This window comes from Alligator sinensis, unplaced genomic scaffold (assembly GCF_000455745.1).
Source record: "Alligator sinensis unplaced genomic scaffold, ASM45574v1 scaffold280_1, whole genome shotgun sequence".
Taxonomy (NCBI): domain Eukaryota; kingdom Metazoa; phylum Chordata; order Crocodylia; family Alligatoridae; genus Alligator; species Alligator sinensis.
The window spans coordinates 1,045,103-1,063,624 of record NW_005841835.1 but is presented as its reverse complement, the minus strand read 5'-3'; the positions used below and the strand labels follow the sequence as shown (position 1 = coordinate 1,063,624).

Here is an 18,522-nt window from a genome sequence, read left to right as displayed (position 1 = left end):
CCCCCCACAGACCCAAGCCCGCAAAGGAGCAGTGCCCCTGGGATGGGGCAGCCCCAGCCTCATCCTGGTGGTGGGGATGGGCCGGGGATGGGCACGGAGCAGGTGGGAGACAGGTGTAGGCTCAGCTACAAGCCCTTCTGCAAGCAGCCCAGGTTTTTCTGCCCATGGCACGGATTTGAAATCCAATGGAACATGTATACAGGGCATATATATGGTTACTCTTGAGGCTGGAACTGACAACAGATTAATGCCCCGTCATGGCACCCTGACTTGACATTGTCTTAGAGGTTACCAAATAAAGGTTCTTGCCAGCTTCAGTGTGTGGGTTTCTGGTAAGTGCTTTCATTCTGTGTGGGCTGCAGGGTTCTAACAATAACGGGCAATCGCAGTAGAACCTGTGGGCGCAAGCAGCAGTCAACAGTCCTGTTGTGGGGACTTTTCTGAGAACAAGGAATCCTCTTTCCTATGGGCAGAACCTCTTTGTAAACAAAGTAACCTGATTCATTAGTTGCCTCTCGTCTGCAGACAACACAAACTTATTTAAGTTAGTCAAGACCAGAAAGGACTGAAGAATTTCAGAGCGACTGAATAAAGCTAAGTGAACAGACAGCATGGTAGGAGATGAAATTCAAATACAGCAGAATCCATAATGGAAAGGAATAATTTGATCCTTTTAGACACATCAGTGCATTTTTTCTAACTGTGACCACTCAGGGAAAAGATGGAGGAGCTGTTGGATCCAACTTCATGTTCACTGGTGGTATAAAAAAAGTCAAGCAAAGGATTAGGATGGAAAAAATACAGAACATATGGTAATGTTATTATGCAACTTGGTGGGAGACCCTTACCTGGAGCATTGTGATCAATTCCAGTTGTTCTGTATCCTGGAAGGGAGAGAGTAGAAATAGAAAGGGTTCAGAAATAATGCTGACCATGAGTAGAGGCCTAGGAAGACTTTCCTATGAAGAGAATAGAAAGATTGGAACTCCTTAGTTTAGAGAGGAGACTAGGACAATGGGATGTGAAAGAGATATGCAGGAAAATGGATGGATTTGACCAGGCAAACTACATTCTTCTCTTCTTGTTTTCTCTTACTGGAAGAACAAAGGAATGATCAATGACATGAAAAGGCAGCTAATGAAATGAAGAAAAGGAAACGCTTTATTACAGTGGACAAGCTACCTTGTGGAACTCCTGGTCACAAGATGTCCTATAGGCATAGGGTTTAATGGGGTAGGTAAAAAGATTAGACATGTATACGGGTAATAGCTATATTTGCATAATTGATATAGAAAGATTTTTTTTTTAATGGATGGCTTCTGTAAGCCATCCATAGGCTAACTCAGAACTGCCCACATCTTCTATAAAGAGTCAGTGGGCAGAAGTTATCTGACCATGAAAGCAACACAGGCATCACTGTTTTGGTCCACAGAATTCTAGGCCAGAGGAAGCTGTGGGTTTGATGGGATGGAAGCAGCTTCCTGTAGTCCCACTGATCCCTGGGTACAGGGCATTCTGTTACAGTTAGGTAGAGGACACTGTAGTACCTCCCCAGGGGACATCAAGGGGTGAGAGTAAAAGGGGGCAGAGAAGAAAATACGGGCAAACAGAGCCCAGATTGACTAAAAGGGGGCTAGCTGTAACGAGATAGACCACCAGAGCCCAGGAATGGGAGGTGCCGATTGCTGTTCTAGTAGCACAGCAATAGGTAGTAGCTAGTAGTACAGTAATTACAATAGTGGAGTAATCTATGTGAGTAGCAAGAAACATGCTGCAGTCTAGCAGATTTCTGGCAGTAGTACAAGACCAAGCCTTGTGTGGGAGACAAGGCAAGGCTACAACTACTAGGTCTGCTGCTATAGGCTACTTTGAAGGTGAGTAAGTCAAACCAGTTAGGATCAAACCTGCAGGCTGCCCAGGGAGTCATCTGACTGGAAGGGGGCAGGGCTCTCCTGGCATATAAACCAGGGCCAGAACCCAAACAGTCATTCTGGCCCTGGAGGCTGAAGGGGAAGGAGCTCTGCAGTAAGATGCTTGCTGATGAGAGCTTGATAGAGATGCTTCTATCCCTGAGATATGTCAGTAAGGAGTTGAGGGCTGGCATGAGGATGAGACTCTGTAGGGTGGGGATTTCAGGTTACCGGCATGCTTAGGGGATTAAGTTGTAGCCACTGAGCTGGTGTGTTGGTTTGTGTTTTAGTTGGTGGTTTGAGTAGGACTGGAAGGGGGCAAGAGGAGGTCCCAGTAGTGCCAGCAAAGCACATGAGGTTTGACCCTGCCAGGAGGGCAGAGTAAGCAGTAGTACAGTGGCTGAGAGAGGCTGAGCCAAGGCCAGAGCCCAGGTAGGGAAAAAGAGGGGCTAGTGAGAGCCCACAGCCCAAAGAGGGGCAGAGATGATGATAGAGAAAGTACAGCCCAGGAGAGGAGGAGACTGGAGGAGAGACTGAGGCTGAGGCCCACTAGATTGTTTGATTGGTACACCTATGAGGCATGGGCATGGATACAGGGGAGGCTGGAGGCTGTGATTAGCCCACAAGGCAATGGGTGCTCTTGGGGGCACATGTGGGCCAGGAAGGCTCACCCAGTGGGAAGAATTGATTGGGAACAATGGGGTCCAAGAGAGATCCATGTGTAAAGAGGACAGGTTACAGCTGGATCTAGACCCTTCCAAGTTTTTTATTAACAAGATCAAGGTGTGGCAGATGAAAGCAAAGGGAAGATACCTTAGAGCAGGGGTAGGCAATGTTTTTTGGCCGGATTGCCTAAAAAAACACAATGTCTACCTTGGAAGGTACTAGAGTGCTGGCGCGTCCCTCCCCCCGCAAAAAAGAGGGTTGGGTGGGGGGTACATGGCAGGATGCACTGCATATTAGTATATTTAATAATCATAAATATTGCCTTTGTTGTTGTGTATTCCTTTTTTGTAAGCATATTGCAATGAGAGAGGAAAAAAGAGAGAGAAAAAAGATGAGAGAGAAAACCAGCCATGTACATGCACACAGAACCACATGTGCACAAACACAGAGAACCAGAACAGACACATGCGCACACACATCCAGAACCAGACACATGTGTACACACACACACACACACACATGGAACCAGACAGGCAGACAAACACGCAAAACAAGATGCATGGGTGTACAGAGCTGGGCTGCTGGGCCACCGGACAAAGTCTGGCCCAACAATGCCCTGGGCCCACTGGATCCTCTGTGCTTCCCCAGGGAGCCAGCCCCTGGGCTGGAGCGCAGCCGGCTTAGGCCTTGGCCCGGAGCCAGCCCATCAGCCCATCCACTCACCCACCCCACACAGCCAAGCCCGCAAAGGAGCAGTGCTCCTGGCATGGGGCAGCACCAGCCTCATCCTGGTGGTGGGGATGGGCCGGGGATGGGCACGGAGCAGGTGGGAGACAGGTGTAGGCTCAGCTACAAGCCCTTCTGCAAGCAGCCCAGGCTCTGTGGTTGGCAGCAGCTACCCATAGCCTGGGCTAACTGCAGCCAGGAGGCTGCAAACAGCTGCTCCGGGCTCCGTCATCAGCTCCATATCGGCGGGTGCATGTGTGCCTGAGTGGACAGTGGGGAAGGGGCTTGAGGCAGCATAACCCCGGCCTCTCCCCTGCTGCCAGCACAGAGATGGTGACTGGGCTCCGGAGCCTGGCGCAGCTGTTTGTAGCCAGCCTGGGCTCTGGGCAGCTGCAGCAGGCACTGGGTAGGCTGTAAACAGCTGCATTGGGCTCCACAGCCCCGACATCAGCTCCATGCTGGCAGGGGACTGTATGCACACCTCAGAGCAGACGGTGGGAGGGTTGTGCTGCCTTGGGCCCTATCCCCGCTGTCCCTCTGAAGTGCACATGCAGTCACCACCAGCATGGAGCTGATGCCAGGGCTGAGAAGCCAAATCCCTGTGGAGCCCAGTGTAGCTGTTTGCAGCCTGCCTGCTGCCTGCTGCGGCTGCCCAGAGCCCAGGCTGGCTATGAACAACTGTGCCGGGCTTTAGAGCCCAGTCACCAGCTCTGTGCTGGCAGCGGGGGAGAAGCCAGGGTTGTGCTGCCTCAGGCCCCTCCCCCACTGTCCACTCTGAGGCGTGCGTGCACCTGCTGTTTTGGAGCTGATGCTGGAGCCCAGAGCAGTTCTTTGCAGCCTCCTGGCTGCAGCTAGCCCAGGTTCTGGGTAGCTGCTGCCAACCATAGAGCCTGGGCTGCTTGCAGCTGGGCTTGTAGTCTCCCAGCCGCCTGCTGGGAGCAGCCCAGGCTCCGTGGCTGGCAGTAGATGCTTAGAGCCTGGGCTGTGCTCAGCAAAATGGCTTCATGTGCCATGCTCCACATGCATACCAGGGGTTGCTGACCCTGCCTTAGAGATTGAGCAGTGCAAGAGCTGAGTTACCACTAGGGGGCAAGATGGCCACCCCTGAGGGACTGGTCCTGTTACAGGCAGCAAGATCAGGAGCTGAAGGAGACATCGTGGGCATCTTAAATGGTCCCTGCCATCCCAGCTGATCTTCAGAAGCAACTGAGACTCTTATCAGTCATTTCTGAGCCTCCTGCTATGGTCATCAGATAAGTAGGAGGTGCTCATTATTCCAGTTTTGGCAGGTAGGTGCAGGGCCTGGGAGCTAGGTCATGTGGCAAAAGTAAAGGTTTCAGTCCCGCTTGTGTTTCACGATGGAATTTTGTTTTTTCTGATTGCTTTTATTATTGTTATGGTTGTTGTTGTTATTATTATTGATGATAATAAAACCTAGAAAACTGGATGTAAGAAATTGTTCAAATGATTTGGGTTGTAGCTGAAAACTCCATAGCTGAGAACTGGCAGAACTAAGCTTGTTTGTGTAACCTGAAATCCATTCTCCTGGGTGTATGCATAACAATATAGCCTTTCCTTGTATGATCACTGACCATCTTGGCTACAAGACCTCAGCCTCTTCAGTGCACATGATGGACTTTCTCTGGGGAGGAGATGTTGTCTGTAGGAGTCTTGCTTCATTGGCGGCAGAAGTCAGGTGTCCATTGAATGAGGCAGGGGATTGTGGGAAGAGAACAGAAGATCTCAAAAGAAAGGTAACTGATGTCTCTCTAGAGAACTGGCTTCTAGTCCAGCTTCTGTTCCTGTTTAAAGGGGAAAGGGAGAAGTTACTTATAGAAAGTCTTTCATAGGTGTCCACTAATTAGCATTCCTCATTATCTGGGTACCCAACTTGGTTCCTTGAAGTCTGGCATACAGTAGCACTCAGCATTCACAACTGCAACTCTGCTCAGCAGAAACCATGTGTGGAATATATAGAGCTGTAAGAATGCAAACATTTTTAAAATTAGGGCCTCCTATTTGTTTAAAATTGGTCACCCCCAAATTAGTGGATGCCTTTCATCTTGATCTCTCTCTGTCCTTGTTTCTTACCTGTGAAATGGTGACAATACTGCCACTCCCTCACCTCACAGGGGCATTGCCAAGGCAAGTTCATTAATGTTTGTGAGGCAATTGGAGACCATAGTGCAGATTGGCTGAGGAAAGCCTGTGAGGAAATTAATAATTTTGTCTTTAGAGCAGAGTTTGAACAGTGAGCAGTAAAGAAGGTCTAAAGTCACATACTGAGTTATGGGGAGAAAACAAAATGCTGAATAGTTGCTTGTTATGAGAGCACTGTCCATCCTATGCATTGGGTAAGGCTGGAATCCTGGATAGAAAACACTATATGATCATGTAATGAATTAATCTGTCATGATACACATGCACAAGAGGGCCAAATTAAGGTTGGACAAGTGATTAATTTGGTCACTTTCTAACCTCTGAGGGCTTGGCTTTGCAGTTTGGCTTTATAGCATTTGCAGTCTAATCTCTTATTTAAAACTTTCTCCTTCGCTAAACTGTTCTGGTGCCCAGGGATTTTTATAGTTTGTAAGGTTTTTCCTAATGTCTCACCCAGTAGTTTGCAGCATGAGGATTAATCAAGTACTTCTTGCCCCACCTTCAGTGGACTTGGAGAACCATTGATCTCACATGCGATGTTCTTGTAACTACACCCCTGAATGATCATGTCTTCTTTGCCACAACACTGGTACCTGGCTGCTGTTCAGTTCCCAGTGCATTTGAGCTGCCTCCCTTTTCTGTAGAATAGCCAGCTATTCCCCATTTTGTATTTGGCTTCTGTGTGGCACTTTGCACTTGCCTTTGCTGAATGTTATCTTGTGCGTGTCAGACTGCTTCTCGAGATCATTTTAAGTTCCAGTCCTGCTTTCAAAGTGTTTTCAGCAGCCTCCAGCTTGCTTTGCCCTCAGATTTTAAGAGTATTCTGCAGTGATGGATTCCTTATTCTCCCGAAGGGAGAAGGAACCAAGAGAATGCTGCATAGCACCACTCCTCTCCTTCTATCTTGGGCTTCTCTGAGAAGTGTCCCTGCCCTTCAGGGCTAGTCACCTACAATAATGGCAGAGATCTGACATTTGGCTTTAGCTCAGGGGTGGGCAATTATTTCAGGCGGCGAGCCGCTTACTGAGTTTTGGCAAGGCATCAAGGGCCGCATGATAGGCAGCCAGGGGCAAATCAATATTAATTTTCTAAAATTTTTAGGGGCCCTGTGAGCTGGATAGACTGGCCTGGCGGGCCACATGTGGCCCATGGGCCGCATTTTGCCCACCCCTGCTTTAGCTCATTCAGCACTAGAGATAATGGCTTTGCTGCTGCTGTTAAGGTCAAGACACTTAAAAGGTCCCAGAGAACAATTCAGAGTCCCTGCTGATCCCTGAACTTCGCTCAGTCAAGCACAAGCAGCTGGGAAGGAGATGCTACCAGGTGGCTGCTGCTGTCTTTGCTCTCCTGAGTGCACAGAAAATGACTGGGCTGCTGAGAAGTCAGATCCCTTGCAGTTGTGTCAGATAAGGACAGACTCCCCTGCTTCAGGTAACAGGGTCAAAGTCTTGCTCTCCTTGCAGCCAGGAGCCTGGAGACTGCATCTCACCCACCATGTATTTTATTATTCTCTCTTTATTCATGGCTGGCAGAATTTCACCAACATCCGTTATCTTAGCTACTTGCCTATTAGCATCTTCTTTAAGCACTGATGGGTTTGGATTAGCTGAGCTATTCCTTTGTCTTTCAACTCAGGCACCTACTATGGTCAGGCAAGCTAAGGTGCCCACCATCTTTATTGCCTGTATCAACCTACAGTCGTTGCTCATCTGTAGAGAGGTTGTATCCCAGGTCCCACATGGCACAAGACATCCTGTCCACACGGCCTAGGTAACATTTCCAGGCCCCCAGACAATCCATCCATTCTGTGTCCTTGTCCTTTATCTGGGGGTCATGACAGTGTAGCCATCCTGTTATAAGGGAAGGACTGCAGAGCTATAGCAAGCACAGAGCCAGGGAAGGCTTGGCAGCCATATGAAATGGAGTTGCAATAAAGCATTGCCCTTTTTTCTTTCCAATGGCAGATACCATTGTGCTGTTTGTCCTGGAACAAGCCTGTTCATTTCAGATTCATCCATAATTTACTTTGTTCCCCCAAAGTGCTTGTGATTCCCTCCCAACTTGGCAGTGCTGCCCAGCAGATATTCTCCAAAGCTGCAAATGCAAATATTGACAGGAGCTGGATGCAGAGCAGCTTCCTGCAGGGAGGTATTGTACTTGATCCCTCTCCCTGTAGACTTATGAATAACTATTCTCCACTGACAGTTTTTAGCTTGTGTTATATTGGTTATGCCATCCCGGGCCTATCCCTCTAGCTTCCATGTGAAAACATTGCACTGACTCAGATGCCTTCCTAAAGAAAGAAATCGTGTTTGCCTTATAATGTGATTCAAGATATTTTTACTGAAGAAAGGTGTATTCTCACTCCTGCTATGAGCAGAAGGGGTTGCAGAGTTCTCAGTGCAGTCAAGCCTCTTAGAGACCCTTTCTCAGTATCGACAGAGTTATTCATCATTTGGGTAAATGGTATAGAGAGCAGTGATGGGTTAGGCAAATTAGCAGCCGCAGCTGTCCATAGGAGTTGTCATTTTTAATCTTTGTACCATGAAAAGGCTGAGGGGCCCCACCCGGAGTTGGGATCCATTTATGCTGGGTGCTGTACCAACACGTGAAGACACGGTCCTTGGCCAAACAGTTTGCCATGTGAGAAGACAAGAAGCAGCATATGAGAAGATGGAGCTGATTGAATACAGACTGTGTACACCATTGCTGGGAGCCCAACAGATGACACTTTAAGAGTGCTGATGTTTAGGGTTAGCGTTTCTGAAAATTAGGTTAGTTCAAGGTATCTGAGGTTCAGCAAACTAAACCTGAGGAACTCCAACCCAGTGCCACATTTGGAAAAGTCAGCTTTAGTCTCTGCACTGCAGTTCCTCATCTCTAAACTGGACTAGCACTTCCCTACCTTCCCGGGGATTTTACATGGGTAAGCAGATATCAGATGATAGGGTGGAGAAGGCTATATATTAGCACCCCATACCTATGACCTGTCTTCTCCTTCAAAGAGGGATTTTTCTCATACCCATTGCTAATGAAAGCAGGGGAACACAATGCTTAGGGGTGTGGTCAGGTGTTGTTCTAGATGTCCCTGAAACTCCCCTAATGTGTTTTAGTCCTGATTTCTCTCTGTTATTCCAGACCTGATCCCCAATCGGCTCTGCCGGTCTCCACAGCCCTAAACTGTAGGATACTACTATTAAAATTCACTTTCCCCAAGCTGGTAGCCTAATACCTCCTGGTTACCTCAGGCTGCCCTGTAGGCTTCTTCTAGTCTGATCCTCACCTTCCTGCTTTGTGTGCCACCAAGGACTGCAGAAGCCTCCAGCCAGCCCAGATCGGGGAAATGCAAAATGACACAGTCTTCACCTCCATACAGTTCCCTGGAGCCCACCCCAAACACAGAGCTGGGATGGAGATGAATTGGGCCCATGGTGAATTTATTTTTAATGGCATTTTTAGCACAGAACAACAAAAACAAAAGCCTCAGACAACTTCAACATCCCAGGCCTTTTGCTGCTCCTTTCTGGGGATGATCAAAGGGCAGCTGTGAGCAGATAAGACTAGAGGTGCTTTACTTCTTGGACACAGCCCTACATCAGGCACTCAGAGTCTTCTGGGCAGCATGGATTAGTACTGGCTCTGGAAGTGCTATACCAGCCCTTAAATTATGGTCTGGGAGTCTGATACCCTGGGTTATACTGCTAGCTCTGTGAAGAAGAATGGGTTAATAGAAAAGAAGAGTCAAGAGGAGGCTGGATTCTTGGTCCCAGCTCTTAGAGGGAGTACAGTCTAGTGGGTAAAGTGTAGAGACTAGGAGTTAGATCTCCTGGGTTTGTTGGGCTCCCTGCTTCTGGTTGGGATTGGCACTCTCAGAACCTTCTGTACCAGTGATCTGGAACAAGTGGCACAAGCATTCTGTTGTGTCTTATTGTGTTTTCCTTGTGCTGTCCCTTTAAGGCCAAAGCCCTCCTGGTCAGCACTGCAGGGCTCACTTTACTTCACAGCACTGGGGACTCCATGTTCTCTGCCCTGAGGAGCCAGAGGCATCCTTGGTTCCTCTCCCTCCGCAGGACTGGAGCGGGTCAAGTGAGAGGCAGAGCAGGTATAAGATCTGTATGCATATACTGATGCAGTTGTTAAGATCCACCCTGGATATGATTCCAGAGAGTTATAATAATAAATGTTAGTTCAACACAGCCGTGACCAGAGTGTTGTTGCTGAACCCACAACATAGCATCTGGCAACAAGGATGGGATCCTTTGCTGACAAGACACCCCTAGATTGTGGGATACCATTCTGAGACCAGGCTGTGTGTGAGACCAGAGGGAAGGTTTTTTTCCTTATTATTATTTTCTCACTAATACAGCTGATGTTAGTTAAAATGGCTGCATTGGTTCACATAGAAGAATCTGATGTGAGCCAGCTGACTTCTTGGGACTCTTATGCTGAGAGGCTATCCTATTACCTGGAAGCCAACAGAGTGGAAAATCCAGCACAGAAGCACGCGATCCTTGTGACAGTCTGTGGTGCTAAAACATTTGCCATTGTTCGTTCCCTCACAGCACCTGCCTTACCAAACGCTAAATCTTATGCTGAACTAATTGCCCTGCCAAAGGCACATTTTTGCCCAAGGCCATCTGTTACCCTGCAGAGATTTCATTTTTTTTTTTAAACGGAACCGAAAGGCCAACAAAGGCATAGCAGATTTCCTGGCTGAGCTCCATCGCCTTGCCGAATTTTGTGAGTTTGGGGATCTCCTGGATGGCCTGCTTTACGACCGTCTTATTTGTGGGGTTCAAAATGAAACAATCCAATGTCGCCTGCTTTTTTAACCAAATTTGACCTTGCCTACTGCACAAGAAAAAGCCTTGGCAGATGAAGTAGCATCCCATAATGTGAGAGAAATTTGCCAGGCGTTCTCCAGCAATGTCCACTTACTCCAAAAAGATCAAGAATCAAATCATCACCAGCAAATTCAGTGGATTATACCCTCACCAGCAGCACCACGCAAGCCAGTTAATCCACAGATGTGTTTGAGTTGTGGCAGCCAACACAGATGAAGGGAGTGCAGGTTTAGGTACACGGAGTGTCATGCCTACAAGAAGAAGGGCCGCATAGAGAGGGTTTGCCACTTGAAGGCCAATGCCGGGAGACAAAAAGACTGTGGCAAATGTATTCACTCCCAATCCACTCACAGATTACAATCCTCCTCAGGACGTGAGGTACAAAAACTATATTTGATTCAAAATGTTGGTGTTGTCGAAACTCAAGGTTCTGAGATGATTGCAACTATAGTAATAAATGGAGAGAAGTGCGAAATGGAAGTGGACTTGGGTTCAGGAGTATCCCTCATAGATGAAAACACATTCTTCCAGTTGTTTCAGGACTCTCTCCCCAAGTTAGTGAAAACTGAGTGTTGCCTGCGTGACTTCAATGGACAGATTGTGGAAACTTGTGGGTAGCTGCAGTGTCCATGTCCAGTATGGATCTGTTAGACAGCATCTATCCGTCTTTGTCACTAAGGGTTCTCGCAGAAGTCTTTTGGGGAGAAATTGGTTCTCACCATTCGGAATCAGTATTCAAGACGTACGCAGTCTCTGCACAGAAAGTCTGGAAAGGCTTGCAAGGGAGTTTCCCCAGGTATTCTCCGAGGAATTAGGAACTTACTCTGGTCCACCTGTGACATTCCAAATGGATCCTGCAATAGCCCCTATCTTTATGAAGGCCCAGAATGTACCTTTCGTACTGTGGCCAAAAATTGATACAGAATTAGATCGGCTTATCACGCAAGGGGTCCTCGAGCCAATCGTACATACAAGCTGGGCCACACCAATTGTTCCTGTTTTAAAACCTAACAGAAGTATTGGCATCTGTGGGGATTATAAGTGCACTGTTAATAAAACACTTAAGCAGGATCCGCACCCAGTGCCTCCCATTAACCAGTTACTGTCTGTTCTTGCAGGAGGGAAGATTTTTGCCAAACTTGACCGTGCTCAAGCCTATCAGCAATTGATAGTGGATGACAAGGCTGCTGAGGCCCAAACAATAATTACACACCGGGGAGCGTTCCATGTCAAGGACCTCCAGTTTGGAATTTCTGTGGCACCAGGTATTTTCCAGCGGTTCATGGAGAAAATGCTAGCAGGAATTCTCGGGGTTGTTCCATACTTTGATGATGTGTTGATCATGGGACCATCTAGAGAGAAACTCATTGAGAGACTCAAACTAAGTTTTACAGAGATTTGATAAAGCAGGTATCAGAGTAAAAAGAGAGAAATGTCAACTGGGAGTTTCCAGTATCAGCTTTCTGGGGTATCAAATTGATGCTTCTGGCATTCACCCATTTGAAGACAAGGTAAAAGCAATACATAATGCCCCTATACCAAAATGAAGACAGGATCTTCAAGCATTCTTAGAACTTCTCAACTTCTATCACATCTTTTTGAAAGACAAAGCCACCATAACAGAGCCCCTTCATTGCTTACTGGATAAAGTAGCTCAGTGGATGTGGACTTGCCAGCACAATAAAGCCTTCCAGGGCATCAAGAAGTTGCTGACTTCAGACTCTGTCCTTGTTCACTGTGATGAGCAGAAGCCTCTGTCCATTACTTGTGATGCCTTGCCGTTTGGTGCCAGTGCTGTCCTCAGTCACACCTTGCTTGATGGCATAGACGCACCCGTTGCTTTTTACTCAAGAACAATGACTTCAGCTGAGAGGAATTATGTACAGATTGATAAAGAAGCATTGGCAATCATTGCAGGAGTTAAAAAATGTCACAATTATGTTTATGGCCACAAATTCAAAATCTGAACAGACCACAAACCCCTTCTTGGAATTTTTACTACGGACAAACCAACTCCTCCCATTTTGTCTTCTTGTATGCAACACTGAAGCATCATGCTAAACGCACATGACTATACACTCATGTACAAACCTGGGAAAACAATTGCAGATGCTGATGCATTGAGCCGCCTACCACTACAAATACCTGATTGTGCTACTCCTCCGCCAGTGGAAGTCCTCATGCTGGAATCCATGCCAGAAGCCCCTCTTCAAGCTGATCAGATAGCAAGGATGACTGCAAAAGACCCTATCCTTGCCCGTGTCCTCAACTGGGTGTGGAGGGGCTGGCCTGCAGACAAATTGGCTGAGGAATTCACGCCATTTTCATCACGTCAGCATGAGTTGCCTCTTGTGGGGAAATCATGTCGTAATTCCAGAAGCAGGATCCCAAATCATACTGACAACGCTGCACGCAGCACACCCAGGCATTGTGAGGATAAAAGTTCTGGCTAGAAGTTATGTATGGTGGCCAGGTATGGACAATGACATAGAAAGGGTTGTGAGGGAGTGCAGCATTTGTCAAGCAACCCGTCATAATCCACCGAAGGCACTGTATTGCCTTGGGAAATGACACAGGAACCCTGGTCATGCATCTACATTGATTTTGCTGGCCCTTTTCAAGGTAAGAATTTCTTAATTGTTGTTGACTCATGCTCAAAATGGCTTGAAGTGATTACTGTCTCGACTCTTACATCAACTGCCACTATAACAGCTCTCTGTCAGCTGTTTGCAACTCACAGGGTGTCTGACACTATCGTTTCTGATAATGGCAGTGCATTCACCTCAGCAGAGTTCCAAGACTTTGCCAGCCGCAACCTCATTCAAACTGTTACCATTGCACCTCGCAGGCCACAGGCCAATGGGCAAGCTGAGCGAATGGTGCAGACTACAAAAGATGCACTGAAAAGGATTGTTGTAGGAGACTAGCCTACCAGACTGGCCACATTTCTGTTTGCTCAACATGTAATTCCTTGCCCTACAACAGGGTCCAGCCCAGCAGAGCTTCTTATGGGCTGTCGTTTCAAGACATGCCTTGACTGTATTAACCCAGACCTTGTAAGAGACATGCAGTTTAGGAAAGAAAAGGAGCTGGACTCTGCATTGGCATCTGGTACCTTACGTCTTTTCGTTCCACAAGAAACTGTGTTTGCTCGGTGCTACGGGACAGGCCCAAAGTGGTTCAATCTAAAATTGTAAGCACCACAGGACCTGTATCATACACAGTCCAGACTGATGATGAACAAGTTTGGAGACGCCACGTGGACCAGCTGCGTGGGCGTTCTTCTACTAATAACCCTATACCTGAGCAATCTCCAAGCACCAATCTACCACCAACGGACATGGATTCGTTGGAGAAGTGCTTACCTGTTTCCACCAGTGCAAACCCTTTGCCATCGCTGTCAAAAGGAAGCGTTGCCGCTGAGTCTCCAGATAGGCTGACAGGGCTGTCATTTGCTGAACCCCTCGCTGAGTCTGGTTCTATGGGAAGACCATAGTGGAAGCGGAGTCCTCCCAAATGGTTGGCTGACTATTCTGTCTGGGGGGGAGGGGTGTTGTGTCTTATTGTGTTTTCCTTGTACTGTCCCTTTAAGGCCAAAGCCCTTCTGGTCAGCACTGCAGGGTTCACTTGTTTCTGGCAGTTTTGCAGCACTGGGGACTCCATGTTCTCTGTCCTGAGGAGCCAGAGGCATCCTTGGTTCCTCTCCCTCCGCAGGACTGGAGCGGGTCAAGTGAGAGGCAGAGCAGGTATAAGATCTGTATGCGTATACTGATGCAGTTGTTAAGATCCACCCTGGATATGATTACAGAGAGTTATAATAATAAATAACTGTTAGTTCAGTGCAGCAGTGTCCAGAGTGTTGTTGCTGAACCCACAACATATCAGATCCCTTGTAAGCAAGTCTGCCAAGGTCTCTCAGCCTTTTCCTGGGGTCTGTGCAAGCCCTGGCACTGAGTGTTAGGTGTTTGGTGGAAAATAAAAATCTGCTTGGGAATTTCCCCAGTAGGGCTTAGTGAGGAGTTCAGAGAGGACAGCAAAGGGAGCCCTAGGGGCTTACTGCTCACACGTACACACCTGAGCAATCGACTCTGCTTCCCCTGCCTCTCTGGAATTTTCTGCAGTTCCTGCAAGCACTTCCTCCCCGCCTCCCCAGCCTCCTTTGAGGGTCTGAGTTTCACAGGCGGCGCAGGGGTTTTTTCTCCTTCCCCCGTTCTGCTGTTTGCTCTCTGTAGAAACCCATCTCACCACTGTTTTTAAACCACTCGAAGGTGTTGGGGTTTTTCTGGGCTATTTTGAAGCTCGTTTTCCCAGATGCGTGTTTTTTTTCTTTTGAATGCAACTCTTCATCTAAAGTTTCCGCCCATGTGACTTTCAGCTTGCATCCCCCGTATATTCTGAGAAACCACAGAGGGCCAGAGCCTAAAGACACTGACATATTACTGCAGAGTGCAATTACTCTGAGAGAGGAGAGACACCGGGCAGGACCAGGGCGCACAGCAGAGAAAGTGATACTGGGCAAGGGAGAGCCACAGCCTGCCAAAGAGACAGGCTGGGGGACCGAGGCAAAGAGATTGCCCAGGGGAGAAAGAGGAGAACACAGGAGAGGGGAGAGTAAAAGCAGAAGACACCAGGAGTACAGAGGACAGAAAGGAAGCCAAAGAAGCCTTGGCAGAGGGAGGCAGGAGCCATGCCCCATAGCTCGGACAGCAGTGACTCCAGCAGCTTCAGCCAGTCTCCCCCACCCAGCAAGCAGGTAACATTTTGAATTGTTTGCTTCTGGGCTCTCCTCTTCAGTCAGCTCCTGGGGGGCAGAAAGCTGCTGGCATTGGAGGGGATCCTCAGTGAGGGCTAGAGACATGCATTCATCTACTGCACAGAGAGGCAGGGCTTTCTAGGAACCAGCCCAGGGAGAGGCACAGAGCTCTCTTGCAGGGGCAAGCTCCAGACCAGGGACATCAATCACTGAACAGAGCGAGAAGGAACCTCATTAGACCAGGGCACCTGAGGGCTTATGAACCCCCTGCTGCTGGATGTGGAGGCACAAGGCATCCAGCCAACTGGGAGACCCCTCAGGGGTCAGAGTCTGTCATGTGCTCTGAGCATGCCCTCCCCCCCATATAATTAAGATCTTTTGATGAATCTGAATCCTTCCTGCCTCCCTTGGAGGTTGTTGCCCCTGTCTGTCCAGGGCTGCTCTTTGTACATGCTCTGCTGTTAGCCCCCTTAAACTCTTCCTCAGTGAGTGGTGTGTGATGGAGGAGTCCTGTGAGTTGGCCTCTTCCATATATCTTTCCATCTGCCCTGTAGCATGCCTGCCATGGCCGGACACTAGCTTCATTTAACATGTATCCCCAGTATTTCTGGCCCCTCTGAATATTTGTAATTTTACCATACGTTATCTGCCAAGTGCCAACAACATGGCATAGGGCAGGAGAGTTGTCACCTTGAGGAACTCCCAGACAGGCCCTGGACAGACAGACCTGAGCTGGCACTCAGTGTGCTGGATGAGAGAGGGAAAGAAGGAAAGTAAGCAAGCACAAAGCAATCAAGGGAGAAGTATTCAAGAGGCATATTGGAACAGAGCTTGGTGTGGCAAGAGACCAGCCAGCGGACCTGCCAGAGGTGGGGTTAGGAAGGCCCTGAAGGGAAGGGCAAGAAGTTGAACTGTGATGAAATGGAAAGATCACAAGGTGTGGGGTAGAAGGATGTGGACAGATTGGTAGGCCAGAGAGAGCTTTAGTGGTGGCATTTCCCTGGCGAGAGGGAGGGGGCGGGGTAGATGTCAGTGAGCCCAGTGAGGCATCAATGCCAGTATCTGGGGAGGAGATGAAAGGGTCTGGAGGGAGTTCTAGCTGTCAGGGAGGATGACAGCTCAGCAGAGGATTGCTGCTGTGAGAGGCTCATGTCCCAGGCCAGGAAAAGAGCTGTATCTGTGTAACTGGTGCAGATATGACCTGGAATATTGCAGCCAGCTCTGAGCCTTATGTGATCAATGATGAGAGACTAAAATACAGGGAGCTCAGAGAAAGCAGCTGCAACAATTAGGAGGCCTGGAGGGACCAAGTTCTGGGAAAAGATGAAAAAGTTGAGCTTATCTAGCAGGGCTGAGCGGTGGCTCTCCTGGGGCTAGAGAAGTTGAGCTGGTAGTTTTGTTTGGTCTCTCACTGTTGTGGTTCTTCAGACCTGAACCATGGAGCCTGTGATGGTTCATTCCCCTGTTCTGTCAGAACATGGAGAGTCATAGGCTTGCCCCAGGGTTGGGATGTCAAGAGCCTTGTACAGAAGAGGAGCACCCCAACCTGGTCTTAAGCTGATGCTGTGTGTCAGACGGGAGCGCATGTCCTGTGGAGCAGGGGAGAGGCTGGCGTGATCTCTGCTGAGAGGAATGTTGGCTCAGGGCTGTTTTGTGCTGCCCCCGCATCCCCGCCCCTGTGCTTTTGTGGGAGTGGAAGGGAGGCGATGCCCATGTCATTCCCAGGCTCTCTGTGTTTCAGGACTCTTCTGACGACATGAGGAAAGTCCAGAGACGGGAGAAGAACCGCATTGCTGCCCAGAAGAGCCGACAGAGGCAGACTCAGAAGGCAGACACGCTTCACTTGGTAAGAACCTCCCTTCTCAGCCTGTCCCAGATCACTGCATGCACACGTTACGGAATGTATTTCAGCACTAAGGAGTGCAGCAGAGTTCGGCTTCGGGCCTGGGCCACTGTAGGGTGCTACTGACAGCACTAGCAGTAGCTGGAGAGCGGGGGCTAGGTAGGTCTGCCAAGGGGCCAAAAGGTTTCTTTCCAGATGAACTGTGGGCACTGTTGGACATCTCCTCAGGGGATGCTCTCCTCTAGGCTCCCCCTCCTCAGTTTGTTGCACTCTTGTTTGTGCTCTGAGGGGCCTGTTGATGCCAATGGAAATTTTGCCATTTGCTTCAATAGCAGCAGAGTGGGGCCATTTTTCTGCCCTTTGCATCACTGCTGTGCCCTGACCAGATGCCTCGATTGAGCTACACGCAAAGGTCATGTTTTTCCCTGACATCTGCCTGTCTTTCCAAATTGTGTGCGCGCCCGTTGGGCCTGGCCACAACGAAGATCACCTGCCCATTTCCTCAGTGTGGTGGGGTCACTCCAATTCCACCTATGCACGTTCCCACCCCTTCCAGCTCCCCAACAAATACAGTGAACCGCCCTTTTGCTACATCTTGTGCCCCGTGGACCTCACTGTCATCTGTTTGTGCTGAAAATCACCCATGTAGGCCACCTTTTTACCCACTTTTTAATTCAGGTCTAGATTTTCACCTCTTATTCTGAAGTTGTCAGGTTACTTTTGTGGCCTCTCATGATAGATGCCGTCAATAATTCTTTAAAAGCCAGAAGAGTCAGGGCCAGACTCTTCTTGGCTTTGAACCTCATGCAATCACTCATCTCCACAGGAAGAGAGTACAGAATGCAACCAGTTTGACTCACTAGCATTTTATCTTCCCTTTGTCCTGGTGTAAATTGATGTTATAATGCACAGAACAGTACAGAATCAAGCTCTAGTGCTAGAAAAGCCCAGGTAGGTCTCCTTCAATCCATTTTCTGGGTCTGCATTGGCTAATAACCCATTGTAAGCTTATTAGTGTTTTGTCCAGTTTAATCTTAAACATCCCCAGTGGAGGGGCTGCCACCACTTCCCTTGGGAGACAATACCAGAGCTAAATACTTTGCAGTGTCTGGAGGCTTCCCTGACATCTGGCATAAATTCTTCCTCTGTTTCACTGTGTTACTTAGTTATGCTATCCCATCTCATCCCCCCATGCAGTGCCCTAGCAATGAAGTTTGGCGCCCAGGGCAAAGCCTGCAGTGGCAGCCTATCCTCTCCCCGTGCGCGGGTGGGCACTTGCCCACCTCCCATGCTTCCCTGGGAGTGCATGCAGTGGCAGGAGCTGCCCTTCCTTTGTTCCTGTGCCCCCCAAAATGAGCCACTTGCGGCTCCATCCCACAGCCCGCCCATGCTGGACAGTGCCTGTTGGCGCCCCTTTGCTTCTGTGCCTAGGGTGGTTGCCTTGCTCCCTCCCCACAATGGCACTGCCCCCATAGAACTGCCTCTGTGCAGCTCTGGGCAGGCAGCAAGGCCAGCAGTTAGGGAGCATGGTCATAGCGGAAGAGCCTGACTCCTCTTCTGTCTGTATTTTGATAAGTGAAATCTTATGTGCATATGAGAGATGCTGCCTCATCCTTCTAA

The 18,522-nt window shown here is 48.7% G+C and overlaps 1 protein-coding gene across 2 annotated transcripts in view; it reads left to right on the top strand.

Annotated features, from left to right (window-relative positions):
- The first annotated feature begins 2,167 nt into the window (after window positions 1-2,167).
- Window positions 2,168-18,522, top strand: part of BATF (basic leucine zipper ATF-like transcription factor) — a 19,679-nt gene continuing 3,324 nt past the window's right edge. The window contains exons 1-4 of one of the 2 annotated variants that reach the window (XM_006015327.3): window positions 2,168-2,342; window positions 4,430-4,591; window positions 14,682-15,059; window positions 16,801-16,905. In XM_006015327.3, coding sequence (XP_006015389.1) covers window positions 14,994-15,059; window positions 16,801-16,905 — 171 coding nt within the window. In that variant the 5' untranslated portion in view covers window positions 2,168-2,342; window positions 4,430-4,591; window positions 14,682-14,993. Of the gene's footprint in view, window positions 2,343-4,429; window positions 4,592-4,913; window positions 5,057-14,681; window positions 15,060-16,800; window positions 16,906-18,522 lie in introns of those variants that run through there. The other variant, XM_006015328.3, reaches the window with a different exon arrangement.